The 19,045-nt window shown below is 39.3% G+C and overlaps 1 protein-coding gene across 3 annotated transcripts in view; it reads left to right on the top strand.

The window, feature by feature from the left end:
- SAMSN1 (SAM domain, SH3 domain and nuclear localization signals 1) overlaps positions 1–19,045 on the top strand; it is an 87,736-nt gene that overhangs the window by 47,905 nt on the left and 20,786 nt on the right. The window contains exon 1 of one of the 3 annotated variants that reach the window (XM_064643975.1): positions 4,099–4,252. The exons of the other annotated variants lie outside the window; for them this stretch is intronic. Within the exon in view, the coding sequence (XP_064500045.1) occupies positions 4,196–4,252 (57 nt within the window). The 5' untranslated portion in view covers positions 4,099–4,195. Of the gene's footprint in view, positions 1–4,098; positions 4,253–19,045 lie in introns of those variants that run through there. 3 annotated transcript variants of the gene reach the window in all.

Below are 19,045 nucleotides of genomic sequence, written 5' to 3'. Positions count from 1 at the left end.
GTTCCTGATGAAAAAAAAGCACAGAAGAGCCTATTCAACAGGAATTTATACACTTTGTTGCATGAAATCCCTGAGCATTTTGGACCAATTTTCAGTACTAAGTTCTGGCTGCTCATGGTGATGAGTTTGCAGTGAGTGTGGGTGTTTCAAAGATGGAACCTTAAGCATCCAGTTCTACTCCCCAGCACCCCAAAATCACAGCCTCCATCTTTGGAGTTAAAAGAAAAGTGAGTGTGTTGTTTAAATAGTTATAAACACAGCCCAGCCCGCAACCTCTGTCTTCTTTCATGGATTCTTGTCGGGGGAGGGAGCACTTCACTTTTTCACACTTGTTCCTTTTAGTTTCCACAGAGTCTTTGCCCTGTTGGTTTATATGGAGAGAACCCTGTTGAGGATTAGCTGTGCCTGTATCTGTGGCTGGCCCTTGCTCAAATCAGACCAGGAGAGGGAAGTATCTAGCTAAATTCTGGCCCATAATTAATACATATGAGGAAATTGTGTTCTGCTCATGAACATTCCTTGAGGAAATAAAGATTAAATTTGTTAAGTAAATTATTCACTGCAAATTACTCACTCAGCTTCACTTGCTATTCTGAGATTTCTGCAATATCTGAGTTAGATCATTTCAGGGAGAGGCATGGCCATAAAAACAGAGGCTGAAGGCATGATTCCTTTCTTGTACAAAATATAAATCTTCTTTTAATTAAAATAAACAGACTAAGACACTCTGGGATTGCTTAGCATTAGGGAAAGTAATGTACGGCCCCAAGGTATCCTTCAGTCTCCGGTTAAACTTGGACCAGATTTGTCTGATGGACAATGAAAAACGAGTTGCTAATATGAGGAAAGTCTCATTTCATTTGCTTTTGACAGGTGGCCAGCATGCTAAACCTTTCAATCTACTTCACACCCTGCCTTATAGTTCAACAGAATGATCAAGTTTTGAAAGGATAAGTTTACATTTACAGTTTACACTGGAAGTGATCTCTCAGGGCAAGGGAACTAGATGGAGCTCTGAGGGGATATGGAGCTGTTGCAACACTTTGATACCGTGTGGGAGGGAGGTACATAAAGCACTTGAATATCCAGAAGCATTCATCATGGTCCATTCATTAAAACTGAGTAATGATAATAATAAGCTATAAGGTATGTTGCCTTTTATAAATATAATGACAGTGGGAATCATTCTCATGGGGTTATCTTAATTATTTTTAAGTGGATAGCCCTTTTCCCTGTAAGACTTTCCAGATAAAAGAGTGACATTGCCTGGTTATTTCAGGATACAGGAGTCAATCCAAGCCCCATAAAATTCACCTGAAAACCTTCTATTGATTTCACTGGGGTTTGGATCAGACTCAAAGTCCAGCAAGGAAATGGAATAAGTTACCTGCAGTCATGTCCAACAGAAAACTAAGTATAAGAGTTTTTCTTTTAATTTTACATAGATACTCATTCTCCTTTGAAAAATTAGCTTCAAATACAGAGGATATAAGCACCAAGCTTATTATTAATTTTTAATTCAAAAGAGCTACTTTTGAAATGTATTGGTTAACCAAATTAAATGAACTTAATGTTATATATGTTTGATTTTCTTCACTTTGTTACTTTTTAAAACTAGTGTGGGTCACCCTTCCAAGGGCAAGAACATAATCAGGTCAGCTTTCAAGCTGCTATAATTTTTCTGGTATGTGGATGAGGATAGGAAATAGATATGGGTGGGTGCTATATCTCTTGAAATAGCCTCTTTCCTCCTGTTTAACAATAAATATTCTACAGAAAGGAAGCTCATATATTACTCTTCAGATGAGTTCCCATTTTATTAATCATGAACATTTTAACAGTGGCCTGAGACAGGAAATCACAGTGTAATGATCAGCAGAGTCTGATTTAATCCTCACGTTTGGATCAGATTAAAAAGAAAACCAATATACTGCAATGTAAGTCTAGGTAGATAAATAATCAAGTTTAATTACTTTTAAACATACATACAGCTTTTAAAACCATGTATGGCTCTACTGAATTACTAAGACTGATTAAATATCCATGGTAAAACCTTCTTATGCTTAGAAACTTAAACTGACATTTCAGGTGGTGTTTTCAAATATAGAAAAGAAACATATCTCCCATAGTTCATAATTATCAATAATTAATTATTATTAATATCAATTATTATGAACTCTGATTAATATGTTGTTTTTAATAACAAAAAACCCACATTTAACTCTGTTTTAAATTAGTATAGCTCAGATTTAAAAGTGAAGTGAAACATCTTGGTTAATGTGTTGAGGTTCAACACACACTCCATTGCAACCCACTAGCCTGGAGAGTTTTTTGTTATATTTGACAGAATTTCAGTACCTTAACCTCCAGTTCCTCCTCCCTCACTTCTTACCAACCCCATTCTTAGAAGGCCTGGAAAGGAAAACCTCATAATACCATTAGCATATAATAATTATTCTTTCATCAGTTGGTCTCGGTCCATTCAGTTGCCCATCCATCAAAATCCAAGAAAGCCTCCAAAACTGTTCTTAAGCCTTTACACAGAAGTCCAAAGAGCAAACTGAACTAGGAATTCATCTGAGGAGCGTGTCCTTGGAGTACTCATATGGTAGAGGAGGAGGAAGAGAGCAATTCATCCAAGAGACTACTTGTCTATCTAGCAGCGTCTTCTCATGTGTGTCCAAAAGGTTAGAAGTGTTTATGGGACTGGGAAAGGCAATTCTAAGAAATAAGCAGTAAGACCTGTGCATTTCATACCATGATGCATTTCAACCATCAATTCTTTGTGGTTTCAGTTTAGATGGTTTCTTGTTTTACCTTTCCTTGAAATTCGAGTTCCATCAAATCTGATATTAAAAGAATGATGTAGAAAAAGAAAGGGCTGTGTACTGAGTATTTGGATTCACAAGAACATTGGAATTTTTATTTGGTGCAAGAGACCTCCACAGTGAAGTGCTTTTTTAAAAGTGCTTTTATTTATGCAAAACTTAGGAGTAAAGGCTGCTTAGAATATATTTATTTGGGGAAAAAAAATGGAAAATATATTATAAAATTTTGAAAAAAAAAAATTACCAAAGTTTTTTCTTGACACTTACTTGAACCTTTTCTTGCAATTTAGAGAAATATATTTCTTTTTCATTTGTAGTAATCTTAAATTAAGGTTTAATTGAAACTCTGTGGGTGGCCCAAAAAATTTGGGGTTTTGAAATTGAGAATTCACCTCCATCTTTCAGCAAAAATTTGGGAGTGTTTCATAGTTTCAGGTTTTGTGACCTATGATTCACAACAGATAAGTTTTACTTAGAATACTCAAGGCTTTTGTTTGTTTGTCTTTGGCAAATAATATCAAGCAAAATGAAGCAGAAATTCAAAGCTATCTTAATACCTCCACTTTCCTTTATCCTCTGGGCTGTTTTTCAAGAGGGTGCAAAGGACCTCTGCCATTCTCCTCTGTCTCTTTGTTGTAAGCCTTCTGTTGTAAGACTTGCCTTTTCTCCCTGTGACTTTGTCAGCAAATCAAGGACAGCAGAGGACTGAAAAGTGCTGTTTCAGGGAGTCCAAATCCTCTGATGAATGACAAAAAAATTATTTCACCACTCAAAAGAAAAAGATGGCTTTAGATACTTCCCTTCTCTACCAAACAGTGACCTTTAATCTCATTGCTTTTGTTGCATTACTGTGGAGCTAAGAGAGAAGAGGAGGTGTTGGCACCAGTTGGACCACACACCCACAGTACAGTGTAGATCTGCTGGGCAATAATATTGCTTGGTCCTCTGAACATCAGCAGACCTTCTTCACAACTGAGTCCCAACACACGATGGAATAAAGGTTCAGTTAGTGCCATAAGGCTGAGAGGGGAAAAGTGAGAGAGAGGAAAAGAGGATGATTTTCTTGAGGTTGTCCAAAGTCTTACCGAGGCCTGATGGTGACCCAGAAGCAGATAAGTTTTAAACCATTTCTCACTTTGAACCCTGTCCTCATTTTCAACTCCTTGGAGCACCTCTCTCTTTCTCACCCCGTCCCCAAACGAAGTGTTCAGTTTACTCCCCCACTGCAACAAAGCAGCTGCATGAAGTCACATCCTGACCAGAACAAGGAAGTGACCAATGTACACGTCTGTAGTACCCCCTGTTGTACTTAGTTTGGTCACAAGGCAGTAGCGGTTGCACATCCTCTGGATAAACGTGGGTTAAACATGTTGAAGAGAAAACCATCTAACGCGTCTGACAAGGAGAAAAGTCAAAAGCCAAAGGTAAGAATGTTCAATTTTTGTTGTCAATGAGCAATAGCAGGAATTTTTACCAATTTACCAATTTTTAAGAGGAGGCTTTCCTTTTAAATCCTAGTTTCAGGATTTCCTAATGGGCTAGTGAGTGCCTCAGTGCTGTAACCTCAGGAATCTATTTGAATATACTCACTTCATAACAGTAAGGATCCAATTCAAGGAATCATCATTGTGAAGCTGCTACAGCTGTGCTAAAGAGTCCTGGTACTGGACTTTGTCTATTATTTTAAGTTCTTCATCAGTCTTTTAACAGAGGAGCTCATAAAATCCCCTCTTTCCCTTTGATCTATGATAAATTGATGATGTACCAGAAAAGAGTGTGAGAATTGGTGAAGAATTAGAAAAGCTATTCAATTTGTTCCTTATTTTAATAAATTTGCTTTTGCATCACCATAACCAAAGGAGGAGAGAGTACTTGACAATTAATGTTTATCTTCATTTCTCTGGGAATTATTGAAATTCAGCCTGAATGAAATACTCTAAATAAATTGATAATGCGCTACACTGGACACTTTCCACAATCTGGAATTGTAGGAAAGGAAGTGAGAGTTTTGCAAGAGGCATAACAATGTGTCCAGTGCTAGAAATTTATTTTCAGTCCCTGCATTGAGTGCAAAATGACCTCTGTGTGTTGGATTGTACATATGTGTTGTAAGGCTTAAGTGAAATGGCTACTGCTTGACCTGAGGGCTTCATTATCCATTTCTGCCTCAGTTTATCAGTGCTGAAAATTTAACAAAGAGATTAGAAAAGTCTTTTAGTATATCTCTGTTCCCAGCAATTCGGCAGCTCCTAGTTTACAGACCCATCTTCTTATTGTTTGAGAATACACCTCCCTTAGTGACTTCTGTGTCCTAAAAGATTGTTGCAGACACTGTTCCAGCAAGAATCTTCTGGTTTTACACAGCATTGGCTTTTGCATATTGTGCTTGCAGTTTTAAACTATGATTCATTAACAGTTAAAATTAACGTAAGCTTTTTTTTTCATGGATTTGAAGCAATTTTGAATCCATTTTCCCATACACAAATGGGCTTTTTAAGCATTGCACTGGTTGCTTTGGTGTGCATTTTCTTCTTTTCAACCATCATACTGTTTTTTAATGGCAGAGAAGAAGTATAATTAATATCTAATTACACTATAGATTAAACAAGAAATGACCATGAAAGACTCTGTGGATAGGCTTTGTTTCCCTGTATGCTAAATATTTTCAAAAGCCAGTTTTGGTCGCTCTCTTCTTCCAGAATAAAACATTCCTTAACAATAATCTGATTTTCATTTTTAAATTTCTTTTTCCTTCACAGTTATCCATTCATGAATTCATTCCATGCTATTAAAATGCTGGCATTATGGCTTCTCAATTATATATATGTATATGTACATAATGCTCATGGATTTGATTCACTGTATGTGTAAAGCAGGGACAAAAGGAGTCTAACCACTTGACTGAGTGTCACAGCTGCTGACTTTGCTGTGCTGTTTTTGACCTATTGTAAGTGTTTACAAAAATGGAAAGGTCTTGGTGAAGTGTCTCAGGATGTCTTTCTGTCTCAGGGGTGTTCTTTGAGACACTTCACCTCCTGTTGGCCCACTTTTGCACAGAGCTGTGTAAACTTTCCATGACGAGAGTTCTCTTGCTCAATGTGCTATTCACAAACAGGGCATTGGAGAAAAGAGCCCCACTTTGCATAGAATAGAAATCTGACTTTGCTGTAGCATGTTTTGAAACTTGTCCCACAGAAGCAACGTCAATACTTAACTTGCTTAATGCAGAATTGGGTAAGATGGGGCACAGGTCCTTACCTCCTGACAGAAGTTTAGAGGATTTCACAAGTGACTTCCCCAGATCACGTTCTGGCTGCCCCTGCTCCGAGCAGGCAACATTTGGTACCTCCTCATGCTCACAGGTCAGGATTCCACTGTCACTGTGAAGGTTGTGGGCTACCTCACCTTGCCTTTAGGCAGCTTAGACATCCCAGTGTCTCCAACACATCCACACAGGGCCAGCACAAGACCTGTGGGAGAGCCATAAGGTCTGGAATGTTAAATGAAAATCAGGTTTGCTACCCTAGACCTCAAAGAGGACACCAAAATGATCTTTTTAGGTAACTGAATCCTACTCATGGTTACTAGTTGTCTTTATCACAAGTGTAGGAACTTCTGTGCATTAATCCAAGTATTTTACCAAGATTTTCTTTTTAATCCCTTTGGTTTTATTACTTTCTAATGTGAAGAATGTTGGCATCCAGTTATGCCTTTTGATGAGGATGAAGGAATATGATGCAAAGCTGGTGTTAAAGCCCTTCTCGAGGCAATTCACTGTCCCTATATAAAGCCCCTCATAGTGGTGGACAAATGACCAGTGCAGCAGTAATACAGGTTTGCAGTATCTAATTGTCAGTTCTCTGTGTGCAATGCATTTGCCTTACTTATTTACTACTGTGGTGCTTAAGGACTTCTGCAGACGTGGTAAGTGCTACATAGACAAAAAGTCTATCTTAGGACTCTCAGTTTCTGCTATGAAAAGTTTGATCCTGTGCCATGAAATAGTATGGTTGTATTTTTTTCGGTTAAGCAGCAGAATTTCAGTAGTGCTGCAGTCATGCTAATAACTTACTTGAATGTCTGGCAGCTTTTGTGTATGCATGATATGCGTATAACTACTGAAAGCATTTTATGTAAACTATATAAACATTCATTGTTAGGCAAAAAAACCGTCTACACCTGGTGTCATACAAGAGAAAACTGGGAGAGAAATGGGAGGGAAATGCTTTCAAAAGAGATCGTGGAAGGATTCTGATCCTTTGCAAGTGTTAATCATTTGCATTACTATTGTACTAATGTAGTTGCATTACTACTGTGGAACTGTACGTTTGTACCTCGTACATCAGCTGAGGATCCCAGATAACAGAATTATAAGGGAAAAGTCCTAAGGGTTAAAATTACCCTTCTTAATATTGAAGAAATTCAACCAGTTGAAGGGCTAAGCTCTCTATTTCAAGCCTATCTGATCTAACCTATTGTCTACGCAGGACCTTAAATGATTTTCTCTCATGACAGAGCCTGTGCATCTTCCATCCCTTCCTTAAGGGAGTCCTTACCTGCCCTCCTTTCATTTCTGCCAGATGAGACACAGCTTGGTTTACATGGTGTGGCTGTTTTGAGCTGTGGACTTATTTGTGGGCAAGTGAGGTCAAACAAACCACGTCTTGCACAAAGCCCTGAGGTTCCTGATCACGCTGATGGCTGCACTCAGCTCACTGCAGGGAGAGCATGTGCATTGCTGGAGTGTTTATTGCAGGGCAGAAAAGCAGAGGGGGTAGCTTTTACTAGATGTGTCTCAGCTGTGGGTCTGTGCAGTCTGTCCCACCACCCCTTAGAGAGCTGGGGAGGAGGAGAGCAGTTTACTTGTAGGATGAAGGAAAGACTTCTGAAAACACCTGGATTTTAGCCTCTTTGACCCTTATGATGTTACAAATGTCAGTGCATGTGGGGAATGGAATGAAGCAGATTTAGAATGATGGGAAAAAAAACATTCAAAGAAACTATACAGTCTTCTCTTTTGTATAGCTTCAGGCAGCACCATACAAATAAAACACCCTTAAAGAATTTCACAGATACTCTGCATTCCACTTTGCACTGTTTTACACGTTTGACCAGGTGCAAATAATCTGTAAAACATCCCTGCCTTGTCTTGCCCACTTCACAGGACATAATGTGCTGTGCAGAACCTATTCCTTTCTCTCTCTCTCTCTCTCTCTCTCTCTGACATTCCTCCGGACACAGCAAACTTGAGAACTGCCTGATGATTCTTGGCTTTACTTCAACGTGAAGGAAAGACGACTTTGTGTCATTTTTTCTGGCTTGACTGAAGAAAGTCTTGTGTCATTATTCTACATGACAGTTGATCTGTGTTTATGCTAAAGTTTTGAGACGTTTTTTGTTTCCTTATTCTGCTTCCAAAAGTGCTTGGTGCTTTAAACTCGGCTTACTTCTGGTGTGTCAGACAATTCAGGGTCAATGCCTCTGCATTTTGTTTAGGCAAAAATATGTCCAAGCTTCTAATTAAATCAATATTCACTTACTTAGGTGATAAACCTTTATTTGTTTTCAGGATTATGAGGTAATAGTGGCAAATCCAATGGGAGGAACCATTTTAATATGCAGATTTATGCCATGGTACGATTTCATGCCAGTAATGTTACTTTTTTATAAGCTTTAAATAAAACCCTGACTTCACAGAAATGAATGCACATTTTTGCCATAGACTTGAGCCCAGAATTTCCCGTTTTTATATATTCTTCACAGAAGGCCTGATCCTGATTCTGAAAACACTTAAATGAATAAATTAGCTGTGATCCCATTGATTTCAGTGAGATTATCTGAGTAAAGTTTATCGCTTGTCTAAGTGTTTGGAGCCTGTAGTGCAGACAGATGCTATAAGCAAGTTTTTTGGTGCTGTATTTTTCTCAGACAGTGGCTTGTGCCTCTCCAATGGGGAATACTTGTTAAAGAAAAGAAAATAGAAAATAGGTACAGCAAACCTAAACACCAAAAATAATTCAAGGCATAATTAGATCTTCTGTAGGACAAGATCTGCAGTCTAGAGATTGCTCAGTGTTAATGAATATTAACTAGGATTTATCCTTGAGTGAGGAAAGCTGAAGGTTTTAATTTTATTTCAAAGGTAAAGACTGGTAGAGTTATGAAGTTTTATATTCTCTTCTTTCCCCCTGAAATTTCGAGTGCATAATAAATGAGCCACTGCTAATGTCACAGATGCTAATTTTCACAACCATGACTGAAGTGATGTTCGTTTCCATTTGCATTTCATTCTAACAATGATGAGAGGTGATGAGTTGATGATAAGCTGTTTTCACCGTACTGCCCGCTGTGCAAATTTATGCTTATGGGCAAAGATGACACATAGTTCTGTCATTAAAGGTCTTTACTGCACTGCCTCTTGAAGAAAGACTGTTTGTCAAAATCCATTTGAACTCTGTTAAATAAGCAGAAACAGATGACAACATCTGGGAAGTATTTTTAAGAACCTGGTTTATAGTGTAAATACCTGTGGGCCTTTATCAGAGAGGGTTCAGAGAAAGAAAAAATGATACTTGTAATAACCATGTATGTCTAGATGGGGAAGGAAGGGATTACAGGTGACACTTCAGAAGGTGTTTTCTGTCTCCCTTAGGCTTCATAAAAAACTAGAACAAGGTTAGAGTTAACCTTGGGTTATTTTCCTTCTGTGAATGGAAGGCTCTACAATCATATTACTGCTCCTCTTACTTCTGGTGTTGTTTCTTCATTTATATTATCATCTTGCTTCTTGCTTATCAGATAATTTTTTTTTTCAACAGCAGTTTCAGGAACTTGTTTGTGTCTTAACATATATGTTAGCATATCTCTTTTAGTAAGGTCTTGAAATTTGGGGAATTTTGTTTTCTCACCAGGAAGTCAGAGTCCAGAGTCTTTGTGGGGAAAGAACAGCCATCCCTCACCTGCCCTTTTGCAGGAGGCTGATTAGGATGGCCAGACTCCACATTTCGATGCTCACATCAAGACACACGCTCATTGAGGTCTCACATAACTCTTGACTAGGTTTTGTATCAAAGCAAAAATGAGATCTGTGGCCTGGTCCAGTACTGACATCTTTTGTGCGTTCCCTTGATTACACCACTTTTTGAATTTTCAACCAACCTTGCACAATGTTCAGGCAATTTCTTATTTCTTCCCTGTCTTGGTTTTCCTTCACTAGCCAGGCTTAAGTCCTTAATAGCAGAATATTTTAAAACAAGTGAGAGCAAATCTCCTGAAGGGAATATTGACACATTAATATTCATTTTGCTTAGAGTAACAAATCCAGTTCAGTTCTGTGTTTGTTTTCCTAAGCAAGTAAGAGCATTTCAAGAGGTATGTCTGAACAATCTTATCCAGCCATTTTTAGAAACTACATCATTTATAACTGTACTCTCTGATAAATACATAGCACAACCAGCAAAGTGACATAAATCAGCGTTTAGTTGTCTTCTAACTCTTTAATTAGATTTCTGAAGCAGTTGACTTCAATATTGTGTTTCTAGGAAACCCAGAATACCCCAAATTAAACATTGGCAAGGATGTCTGTCATTGCTGGGAAAAAAGATCAGTAGCTACATATGGGCAGGACTGGCAGAGGATGTGGCCTACAGTTTTCTGTAGTTTCAGTGCTCTTCTAGGAACCTCTATCACAGCAAAATGACTGAAGTCATTATAAAGCTCTCCCTTGGCAGGTAGTATAAAGAATTTGTGGTTGGCTACACACACTTCATCCAGAGGAAACAACCCCTTGGTGTGTGGGCAGAAACCACTGGGAATACCCAATCCTGAGAAAGGAAAAAAAGTCTTCTGGGTCTCTATAATCACAATATCCCTTAACCTTTATCTTCTGGAAGCCTGAAACAAAGACAGCAGGGTTACTACAGCTGTTAGAAACAGTTATACTCTGTTCCACAAATTATCAGTGTCAGTGTTTTTGCTAGACAGTTTGCTGTTTGGCACCAGGCTACAGATTATATATGCTCTGAATATTTAGCAAGTCTTATGTCCTTTAAACCATCCTAATGGAAATCTTTGTCTCGTGCATCAGATAGAGGTATGCTGTATGTGTGTTGTTATTCCACAGGGAGATGAATGACCACCTACCTTTTTTCCCAAGTGAAAGCTCTTCTGCATACATGCTTGCTCTTACCTTTGTAGCTCTTTTTTGAATCCTATTCCACTTACAGCGCACCCAAAACTATGTTTTTACTATTTTTCTTCTTCTCAAACTTGGGGCTGAAATTCTACCTTAGGGAAGAGTTTGGAGACTGCTCCAGGAAAGTTGCTTCTTTGACTATATATGATATATACCTTACTGCCACTTTTTTCCCCCGGCCCTCTTTGGTTTATTACATGGATACACAGAAAGCTGGTGTGAGACACTGAATTATTATATTAATTATTGGATCTGAACAACTCATAGCTCCAGACTTGGGGTCTTACAGCTGGATAATGACACATTCTTCAGGCTGCTTAATTGCCAGTCATAGCATCTTCTGGCACCATTCTGATAAGCTGAATGTCAACAGCAAATGGTCTTTTATCTCTAATCATCACCCAGCACTGAAGTTGACAAGTTTTCTCTGGGAAGAAGATCAATCTCCTGTTTTGCACCATTATGTCTTCTGGGTGGAGTTTTAGTCCGTTCCTACTCTTCTATGTCTTTATCTCTTTTATCATTGTCACAAGAACAACCATATAACCTCACACTCCTGTACTTGATTTCCATGAGATGCTGAGTGGTTACTTCCCTGAGAACTGTAGGAAGTTGGAAGTTCCTCTCCTTGGTCGTGTTGACCTCATTCAGAAAGTCTGTTGTTCTTTCAGGTATGTGGAAAGAGACGTGAGACATGAGGTTACTGAAATACTTGAGTACTTGGCTTTAGGTTTTTCTGCAGTTGTTCTCACAGACAAGATAGATGCTAGAGGAGTTCTGTTCAATCAGAAAACATGGCAAAGCTATGGTGCAGTTTCATGTCTGCCCTCTACCACTATGTTTGAGATAGAGATGGAGCTTTGTCACTGACAGCCCACAGCCCTGAAATAAAGAAATCAGCTTCACTTAGCAACAGCACAGCCAAAAGCAGATGTGTGAAGGTGAGACGACAAAGTGGCTGAGACAGCTGAACGGGCTCACTCAGCTTGACTCTCTGCTGCCTTCACCTGTGCAAAGTGGATGCTAAGCTTTACCACTCATGAACTGCTTTCACTCGCCACAGTGGTGCTGTTTTTCTCTTGTATTTCTGTCTGTCTGCCTCCTTCTTTAAGGTCATATATTCAGTATAAAAACCTCTTCACAGAGTGGCAAAGGAGACATGGTTCACTGATGGATGAGAAGCTCAGAACCTGTGTAGAGGGTGCATGAAATGACTGATGATGGTAGAGCAGGCATTCAGCTCTAGTCGCAAGCACATGGCAAGCCTTTTCTGATGTTGTCCATTGGCGTGTTTCCATTATTTTCTTCCTGACTCTGTAATGGAGTTTATATTTGCCTGATTAATGTATCTTGGTAATTGTGGTAAAATGTTTGAAAACTTTGTATTTGGGATTTTAGCCAGTATGAGAATGAATGGGAAGAGGCAACATCTTCCCACCTGTTCATGAAAGCTTAAAGCCTTGTAGCTGGGACAAACCCCTTTGCAGTGATAGGGGTGATTTCAGTAGGATTTGGAATATGGCCTTGAATTTGGGGTTCAAAGGACACCTTGAAGGCTTCGCTGCTGTCTCTGCCTCAGTAGCAGCATCTCATTAGTGTCTCTCAATTGCGTACGGCTTTCATGGAGATTGCAGGAGAAGGGGGGGGAAGAGCTCAGTCTCAATTTTGTCATGTGTCGAAAGGAAAACACACTTCATGCACCTGCTACATTTGTTTTTCATGAGATGAAGTTGTAGTTTTCCACTGAACTGTGATTGTCATAACCCCATGCCACAGAGACAATCATATGGAGAGAGGGGAAGTGATGTGCCCATACCGGTACCATTTGTTGTGCCCAGTATCCCAGGGAGCTGTTGATTGTATTCGTTCCTTTCTGGTCTATGAGTGACCTGAACAGTATCAGGATGCTATCTTGTCTTCAGATGAATATATTTTTTCCTGGGATAGCAGTTATAGAGCTTATGCTACAAAGAAAACCCAGAATTTAACACATCCTAAATTCTGGAGTAAGAATTATTCTTACCTAGTCCCCAGTCACATGGAAAGCCTGAGCTGCCAACCTTCTTTCAGTTTCCATAGTTGTCCAAAATCAAAAGGTTACTGAACTTATTTTACGAGTTCAAATTTCCAAGGAGCATATTTTAGATTCCCAGGCATAAGTTGTGCAAGCATGTCCAGTTTTTGTAGCCTGAGAGGCTTCAATGAAGTGCCACATGTCTTTCTTCAAATGCACAATAAGGATAACTTATAACAATAAATTATGACAATAAGCCAACACTGGAACTCAGACAAGGGAGGATACATGAAAGGGAAAAAATGGTGACTCTGGTCTACATTTGAGAGTCAAAAGTTAACCCACTATAATGAATATATTATTTGTTTTTTTGTTTGTTTGTTTTGTTTTTCAAGATAAAAGTAATTTAAATAAATGGACATATAGATCTGATGAAACACGAAAATTCACAGTGACTGATGATAGATACTGCACTGAATTTTGCTTCTCTACTGTAGTGCATCTCCATTAAGGCAATTTTAGCTAATCTCACTATGGATTCATTAATCAAGTGTAGTCAGGATGTCTGAAGAGAGATAATGAAGGGGAAAAAAATGGCCTATTGTTTGGATCTTATTCTTCAGCTAGTTAGTTTGTTTATCATATTCCATAATATTTGTACCTCGATAAATAAGTTCCAGCTGCAATTAGTTATCATAAGAGACAACTAGAATATTTTTATTTACTTACAAGTTCAAAATTATTCTATAAATAGATCAATTAACTTTGTGTTATCTTTATATCGAATGCCTAAACAGATTTTCAACCTGCAGTATCAGCTAACAGTGACATGGAAACAAGGTGGACCAGTAGCATTTTAAAATTTCCTCCCTTTATCCAAAGACACAAGCATCCATGGAGACAAATTCCCTAATCCTACATCTTTTCTCTAAGCACTAACATCCTAAGTGCATACTGCAGTATCAGCAGTCCTTAGTGCCTTCCAAATTTTCTCCTCTAAAAAGCCTAAGAAAAGATTTGTTCATTTTTTACTTACTTTTTACTCATTTAGGATTACATACTGTATATCTGCCCCACATAAAGCTGTCACTATGTTACTTTAAAAAAAAAAAAAAAGAAGTTGAGGTTCTAAGAGCCTGGTGGGGCTGGAGCCTGCTGAAGATGGGAATGTTTATAAGCTCTGTGATATTAACTGCAGCACTCAACCTCAGGTGACATAAAGCATGCAAAAAAGAACTTTCTGTCAGTTTTATTATTTCTAAAAAGGTTCCCCTTGAAAGAGAAGAGTGACCTTGCTCTGCTGAGCTGACATATGCCACTGAATTAATGGCTAAGCTTTGCTGTAGGGAAGCTTGCAGAAACATTACAACTCCAATGGCTGAGTTTGCTGTGAACATTAATCAGGGGAACCAACATGATGTATCAAACACTCATTTAAAAGTAATAAAAACTAACTTTCTTTCTCCCCCTCTCCACCAGGTTTCTTAGAATTAGCTGATTGTTGGTTATTACCTGTTGTCAAGGGTAAGACTGCAGTATGGAAGTAAAACTTGTATAAGGGTTTTCTAAAGTTTGCTTACTCTTCAGAAAAAAAACCAAAAACAAAAACAAATGAGCTTTTGGGATGGTCAGATTTGACCGTGACTTAGAGGTTATTTTTTAATCTTGTTCCCATCTAGAAGGTCATTTGAGGGAACACCTTCCACTGAAAATGTCCTTTTCCTTGGCAAGGAATACACAAGCTGCTTTGCATACTTGGTGACTCCCCGGAGGCAGGACAGCTCCCATGATACGCGGTAGCAAAGCATAACATAGGCAAGGAGCTCTTGCTGCCACTGAAATAATCCCTGTGGAGGATCTTTTGGTGCAATGGTCAAGTTGAAGAGGCTCTGACCAAACCACTGTCTCAGCAGGCAGGAGTATTTTCTGCCTGTCCTGTGTTGCTCTGCTCCACAGTGGGTAGATGAGCGCGCTACAGTCGGCAGCTGTAGCCACTCCTGTAGCCACTCCTCGGGCTTCCAAAAGGAACAGGAAACCCCTCAGGCAGGCTGTGTCTCTCCCGGCTATTCTGAGTGTGGTTTATGTGCAGCACCACGAGTAGGCTCTTCATTGCCTCTTCTGCTGAGCATTCATGGCAGTCACATTCCCACTCCCCGCTCCGGGTGTGCTGGGCAGGCACAGGGGTCCCTTCAAAACTGAGCCCTTGGGGGCTGTGTTCTTCCAAGCTCGTCATTGGGCATATAAGTATTTTTGTCTTCACTGAAAGCCTGCAAACGTGCTTGTGAGTAATTTCTCTCGAACAGGAAACCCAGCCAAACCCTGCAAGGTCAGGACCTAGATAACACACAGCATTAATAAAATCATGCTGTATAAGTAAGCAGGGGAAGGACTTTAATTGAAGCTAGGTGATTCGTTTTTAAAATATGAGAATTCGTCTGCCAATTCATCTGGTTTGAAGAGGAGAAAGTTTCAGGAGAGGAAAGATGTTGGTATTTAAGAGATTAAAGATCAAAGACTGCAATGCTTACGTAGTGTTTAACCAATCTTTTCTCAGGCAGCGCTCCCCTTACTGCAGTGATGGTTTTGTGGAGGGTGGATTTCAAGGCTCGTCCCTCAATGATGTTTCTGCCCATGTGTAAATCAAGGGTAAAAAAAAAGGATACCAGGGAGGTAGAAGTGCACATCATGCCAAATCCTTAACTATCATTTTCATAGCTCCTTTGAGTTTGTCACACATCCTTAACCTTCTTTTAAAGTCATTTTCTTTTCATGGTTTTGCGTGCCACTGAAAGTCACTTTTAATTAAATGTCATATAAATAATAAAGTCTTAATTACATAATTATTGCAAATACCTGTGTGCACACTCCCAGAATTGGACAGACTGCCAGAAGAGCACTTGAAGTGACTTTTCTCACCGGGAACTGAGAGTGCTCTGCAGTAACTGGGCAAGAACGACGGTGCTCAAAATTCAGGGTCAATGTTCATTTAAAGAAAGAGGAGTCAGGTCCCTTCCCCCCCTTGCACATTTTGCAACACTCACTTGCACGAAACTTTCCTACTGTTAAGACTGACGTTTCTTAAATTACTTCCTTATTTAGTTCCTCACAAACTTGTTTAATCAACACGGCACAGTTTTTGCCAGATGAAATTGCCGTTTTGCTCAGACATCCTACCTGGCTTGCCTCTTCCTGAGGAAGACTTACAGACCTTACAAGCTATCTCAGTGTCGTTGAACTTCAGGAATGGTAGTTTCCCCCTTGCTCTCAGCTGCCCCAGGGCCTGCCCTGTGCGAGGTGCCCTTTGAAAGCGCTCGAGACGGGTTTCTGGTGGAAACTCTGACGTGCAGGCTGGGTTATCTGGAACTACGTGCTTCGTGTCAGCGGAGCTTTAGGCTTGGGAGACCGAGGCTGGTACCAGGTAGAGGTGCTGATAAAACAGCTGCTCAGTGTTTACTTTGGAGAGCACAGTTTGTTCACCTGGAGGAGTGTTAGGCACGATTAACTCGTTATTTAATCCAGCTTTTCTTTTCCAGCCCTTTCCCATCATTAAAATGAGGCAGTTTTGCTCAAAGTCCACTTTGCTCCCCTCTCTCCCCACGTCCATGCGGTTACTGAATACCAGGCCACGATAAAATTACAGAGTCATTTTTAAGCCAGTTAAAAATGCCAATTCAGTAGATTGCTCTATTTGAGTTAGCAAGAACAAGATGTATCTTTTTTATTGCTTTTGACTGGTGAAGTACAGGGTTTAGGCCATGTTTTGTGTGGGTCATAAAGTTATATTAATAGATTGGTTAGTGGTCAGAAGTTCTGTATGTGTAACTAATGTGTGAATAGGAAAAAAATCCCTGAAGTAGAAGGGTCATGGTGTCTTCTCTTTTGTTGCTTCTCTTACTCCTTGAAGAGTTGCTTAATCTTGTATGCAAATTCTCATTCTTTATACAGAACCAAGGGGATTTTTGGTAGTGGTATTGTTTGGGGTTTGTTGGTTGCTTTTTTTATTTTCCACAAAACATCCAAAAAGCTAAAAACTGCCATCTTCCCATCTAGGAAAGTAGGAGAAAATTCTTTTGATTATCTATGCAACAAGATAAGCTAGCAGAGTGGAAATATTCATCCCTACTTGGTAACTCTTAATTGCATTTTCAGAGTAGTTTCCTCCTTCTGAAGGGACTAGGACCATTAGAGAACAGAAGAAATGAACGAAATTTTGATCTCCACCTGTCTCCATCCATCAGAGCATCAAGAATGGGCTGTTCTCTTGAGGGCTGCTGTGGCTTCTTCCAAGAGAGAGGGAAGAAGACAAATGTCTGTGGCACGCAAGGAAATTGAGCAACATGCTGAGTTCCCTTTTTGTTACTCCCAGTGGCCACATTTGCCCCTATACAGCTTACACAGTTTGGGTAGTCTGAGGGTGAATGGAAGCTAAAAATGAAAATGCATGGAGGAATTGGAAAAGATTGACTTGTGTGAGAGGGTCAGTACAAAGCCATTGCATCATACTGGACTTAAAAGATATTTTGAACAGGACTTGAACCAAAATATAATGGGCCAGAATTTCTCACAGTAGGGAACCAGATCTCTGAGCAGCGTGAATTGTCCAGTGGAAAACATGAGATGAATATCACCTATAATGAATTTTTAGCAGGATAACTGCTGTCAGTTTTGGCTCAAAGGTTGTCTTTAGACACCGAGAAGCTCTGACTAGCTTCTCATAAGAACTATCTGACTTCTATAATATGTCCTACAAGGGAAGAATGTTTTATAACTGAAAGACATGTATTTCAGAACCTGTTGTTGTTGTTTTACTATTTGCATACCATACCATACTATTTTCTGGGGAAAACTATAGGGTATTTACAGACAAACCCAACCATCAACTGCAGACTGTCCAAATTAAAATAAACGACAATTACATAGCACTTATCCCTTTGAAAGGATTATTTAAAGTTCCTGGATTTCAGGGAATAAACAATATAGGAGAAGATGGAAGGAGGATTTAAAATACTGAAAAGCATCTTTGATATTTTTTATTATGCTGATTTGGTATACTGAAAGGGAAGGGATGAAAGTTTGTGCATTGATTTATAGAAATTACTTGATCGGTCCTTGTGTGGGAAAACACAGTTGTTTGTCCCTACCCACGCTTCCATTAGATATTACTGAGCAAATTCCTATTTGCTTAACATATCCACTGGTAGCTCTTGCATGAATCAAGCGAGAAAAACCACTTAACTTTATAGGATGGTATCAAAAGTCAATAGCGTATTTTCTCCTGGTAGCTTTGCATTTACTTTAAAAGCCTCCCTTCACCTGGAAATAAGGCCTGTTCCTATCTTCACAGAGTAGGTGTTCCCTGATGCTAATGCAGTGACTGACACTACTGAAACTAATAGTTCCATTCTCTTTGCAGCCAGGAGCTCCTAAATCTGCTTTTCGTTATCAGTATAATGGGGTTGGATATGTTTTTAAAAGGTGGTGCCTATTGATTACTTAATGGAAAAAGTTAGTATAGAGAACTGCTGAAGCAGCCCTATTTAGTGCTCTCCAGTGCAGCAAGACCATTATCTACAACAGTGGAAATCATCCTGTAACCCTTATTAATATTTAATAAGGATGAAGCAACATTGAAGTACACTACGAAATAGCCCAAGGCTTCTGCACATGTAGGATATAAGGTTGTTTCGAGGGTTGAAAACGAATAACTGATTTCCCTGTGCTCAAGCTGTTTATAGGTAACACCAACAATAAACAATGTTTTTCCTCTTGTTCCTTTTAAAGTATTTGCAGCACATCTGCACTTTAATATACAGTTATTCCTACTAGACATATTGAAGTGATTGAATGCAACAGAAAGGTCAGTGTATGTTTAGAGATCGCTGTGGGAGACTATTTTATACTTTCCCAGTATTGCTGTGAATCCCAGCCTCCCTCTCTATCCCTCTCACTCCATGCTACAGGGCACATTTGGCTGGGTTGACAAGCTAGTGAAAGGTGTTAATCCTGTCT

Source organism: Pseudopipra pipra, chromosome 2 (assembly GCF_036250125.1).
Source record: "Pseudopipra pipra isolate bDixPip1 chromosome 2, bDixPip1.hap1, whole genome shotgun sequence".
Lineage (NCBI taxonomy): Eukaryota > Metazoa > Chordata > Aves > Passeriformes > Pipridae > Pseudopipra > Pseudopipra pipra.
The sequence above is the reverse complement of the archived record's forward strand: the minus strand, read 5'-3'. Positions and strand labels throughout refer to the sequence as shown.